Here is a 1,908-nt window from a genome sequence, read left to right as displayed (position 1 = left end):
GACGTCAATATATAATGTCCTTCGCAATCTTTTAAACTTGTTTATTTTGAAGCAAAGGAAGATGATTTGGTCGAACTAAACCTCTTACTTTGGATCTCTAATTAATAAGTTAATTCATCAGATTGATACTTTGAATGTATTACAGATCCATCAAAAGATGAAGATGAAAGAGGGTGATTCATTGTTAAACTTGAAAGCCCAGTTAGACACTATGGGCTCCACGGAGCCTCTCTCAGCATCATGTTGCATCTACGGAGTACCACCAAGCCTTCGCAAGGTGAATGAAAAAGACTACACACCTAACTATGTTTCCATTGGCCCATTTCACAATAGAAACAAGAGGCTAAAATCAAGGCAACAATTAAAATTGTGGTACCTCCACCAATTTCTGAAGAGAACCCAAAAGGATTCATTTGATCATTATGTTCTATTCCTGGAAGAGTCAGAAGATAAAATCCGACGTTGTTACTCAGAGACCATAGAGATGGAAAGCAGCCAATTCGTAAGCATGATTTTGATTGATGCTGGCTTCATTATTGAGTTGTTTCTTGCTTTTAGCGAGGATCAATCAAGTGTTGATGACCCTATTGTCCGTAGATTGTTATGGCCAATATATGATATAATAGTAGACTTGATTTTAGTTGAAAATCAATTACCATTTTTTGTTCTTGAAGATATATTCCACCAAACTTTTCCCGATGGATTCAAGGATAAGCTTTCATTTCTTGATCTTACCATCCCTATTTTCGTGTCCTATTTGTCAGCAAACTTATATTATATCCCATCTAAAGGAATGTTTGACCAGTCTACCTTTCCATACCGAGAGGAACACCTCTGTGACGTATTAAGGGCAATTTGCTTACCAAGTAATCCTCCAGAAAGAATTAGATATTGGGCATCATTGAAGCGTTCATACAGTGTGAGTCAACTATATGAATCAGGAGTTAAATTACAAGCTCACCCAGGTAAAAAGTTAACTGAGGTTCTATTTTCAGAAGGGGTTCTAACAATACCAAGAATCAGGGTGAGTAATTTGACTGAGAAGTTGCTGAGAAATGTGGTTGCTTTTGAGCAATGTCACTATCCTTTGAAGCACTACGTGACTGATTATATAGTCCTCTTAGATTTTCTTATCCAATCTGTCAAAGACGTTGAGATTCTTGCTGAAAAGGGGAACATGGAGAGTTATCTTGACAGTGATGCAGTGGCTTCCATGCTTAGCAATCTACGCAAGCATGTTGTTGAAATAAGCGTCAATAGTGATTATGCCTCTTTACATAAAGGGTTACATGAGTTTTATAATGATCCTCGTCACGAGTATAAAGCAATCTTTGTACGTGAATATTGGAGCACTCCCTGGAAAAAAGCTTCTTCTTTTGCTGCAGTTCTACTACTTTTTCTCACTTTAATCCAAACAATAAGTTCTATCATCCCTTTGTTCAACAAGTAGTTGAAAAATCTTGTATTACTCTCAAGCCCTGAATAAATTTTGTACTTATTATATATTGCTATTATGTGAGAACAACTATTTGGAGTATGCAAACTTTTTTAATTGCAACATTTTTTTTAACCATTGCCCTCATTATTGTAGTAAACCCCATCATCTTATTAAGCGTCTCTTAATTGCAAAATAATGATATAAATTTGAGTTATGTAATTAAATTTAGTCAAAATATCAATAGCTTTAACTACGAGTATAGTCTTGGAATGTTATAACAATTTCTTAGGGGAAAAAGGTCATATGCTTAACTAGTTTCAAACATCTCTCACAATTTTGTGTGATCAAATTAAGAAAAATCTTCTACTTTTTCTCATAATAATTATCTACTTTTTTCATAAATGTTTATTTGGCCCAACAACCATGTTTTTTTTTTTTTTGGTTAAAGCATAGGTATCCTCCTATTAAAG

The 1,908-nt window shown here is 34.6% G+C and overlaps 1 protein-coding gene across 1 annotated transcript; it reads left to right on the top strand.

Annotated features, from left to right (window-relative positions):
* The first annotated feature begins 211 nt into the window (after window positions 1–211).
* Window positions 212–1,450, top strand: LOC114715042 (UPF0481 protein At3g47200-like). Its single transcript, XM_028899847.1, has one exon. The coding sequence runs from the start codon at window positions 212–214 to the stop codon at window positions 1,448–1,450; it is 1,239 nt and encodes a 412-aa protein (XP_028755680.1).
* The last annotated feature ends 458 nt before the right edge of the window (window positions 1,451–1,908 follow it).

This window comes from Neltuma alba, unplaced genomic scaffold, assembly GCF_004799145.2.
Source record: "Neltuma alba isolate B1F8T4 unplaced genomic scaffold, ASM479914v2 tig00011573_pilon, whole genome shotgun sequence".
Taxonomy (NCBI): Eukaryota; Viridiplantae; Streptophyta; class Magnoliopsida; order Fabales; family Fabaceae; genus Neltuma; species Neltuma alba.
Note: the sequence above shows the minus strand (reverse complement) of the source record. Positions and strands in the feature narration are given on the sequence as shown.

Bases quoted from the DNA above. Each gene is read 5' to 3' on its own strand.
- LOC114715042 (XM_028899847.1), top strand. From the start codon at position 212: ATGGGCTCCACGGAGCCTCTCTCAGCATCATGTTGCATCTACGGAGTA.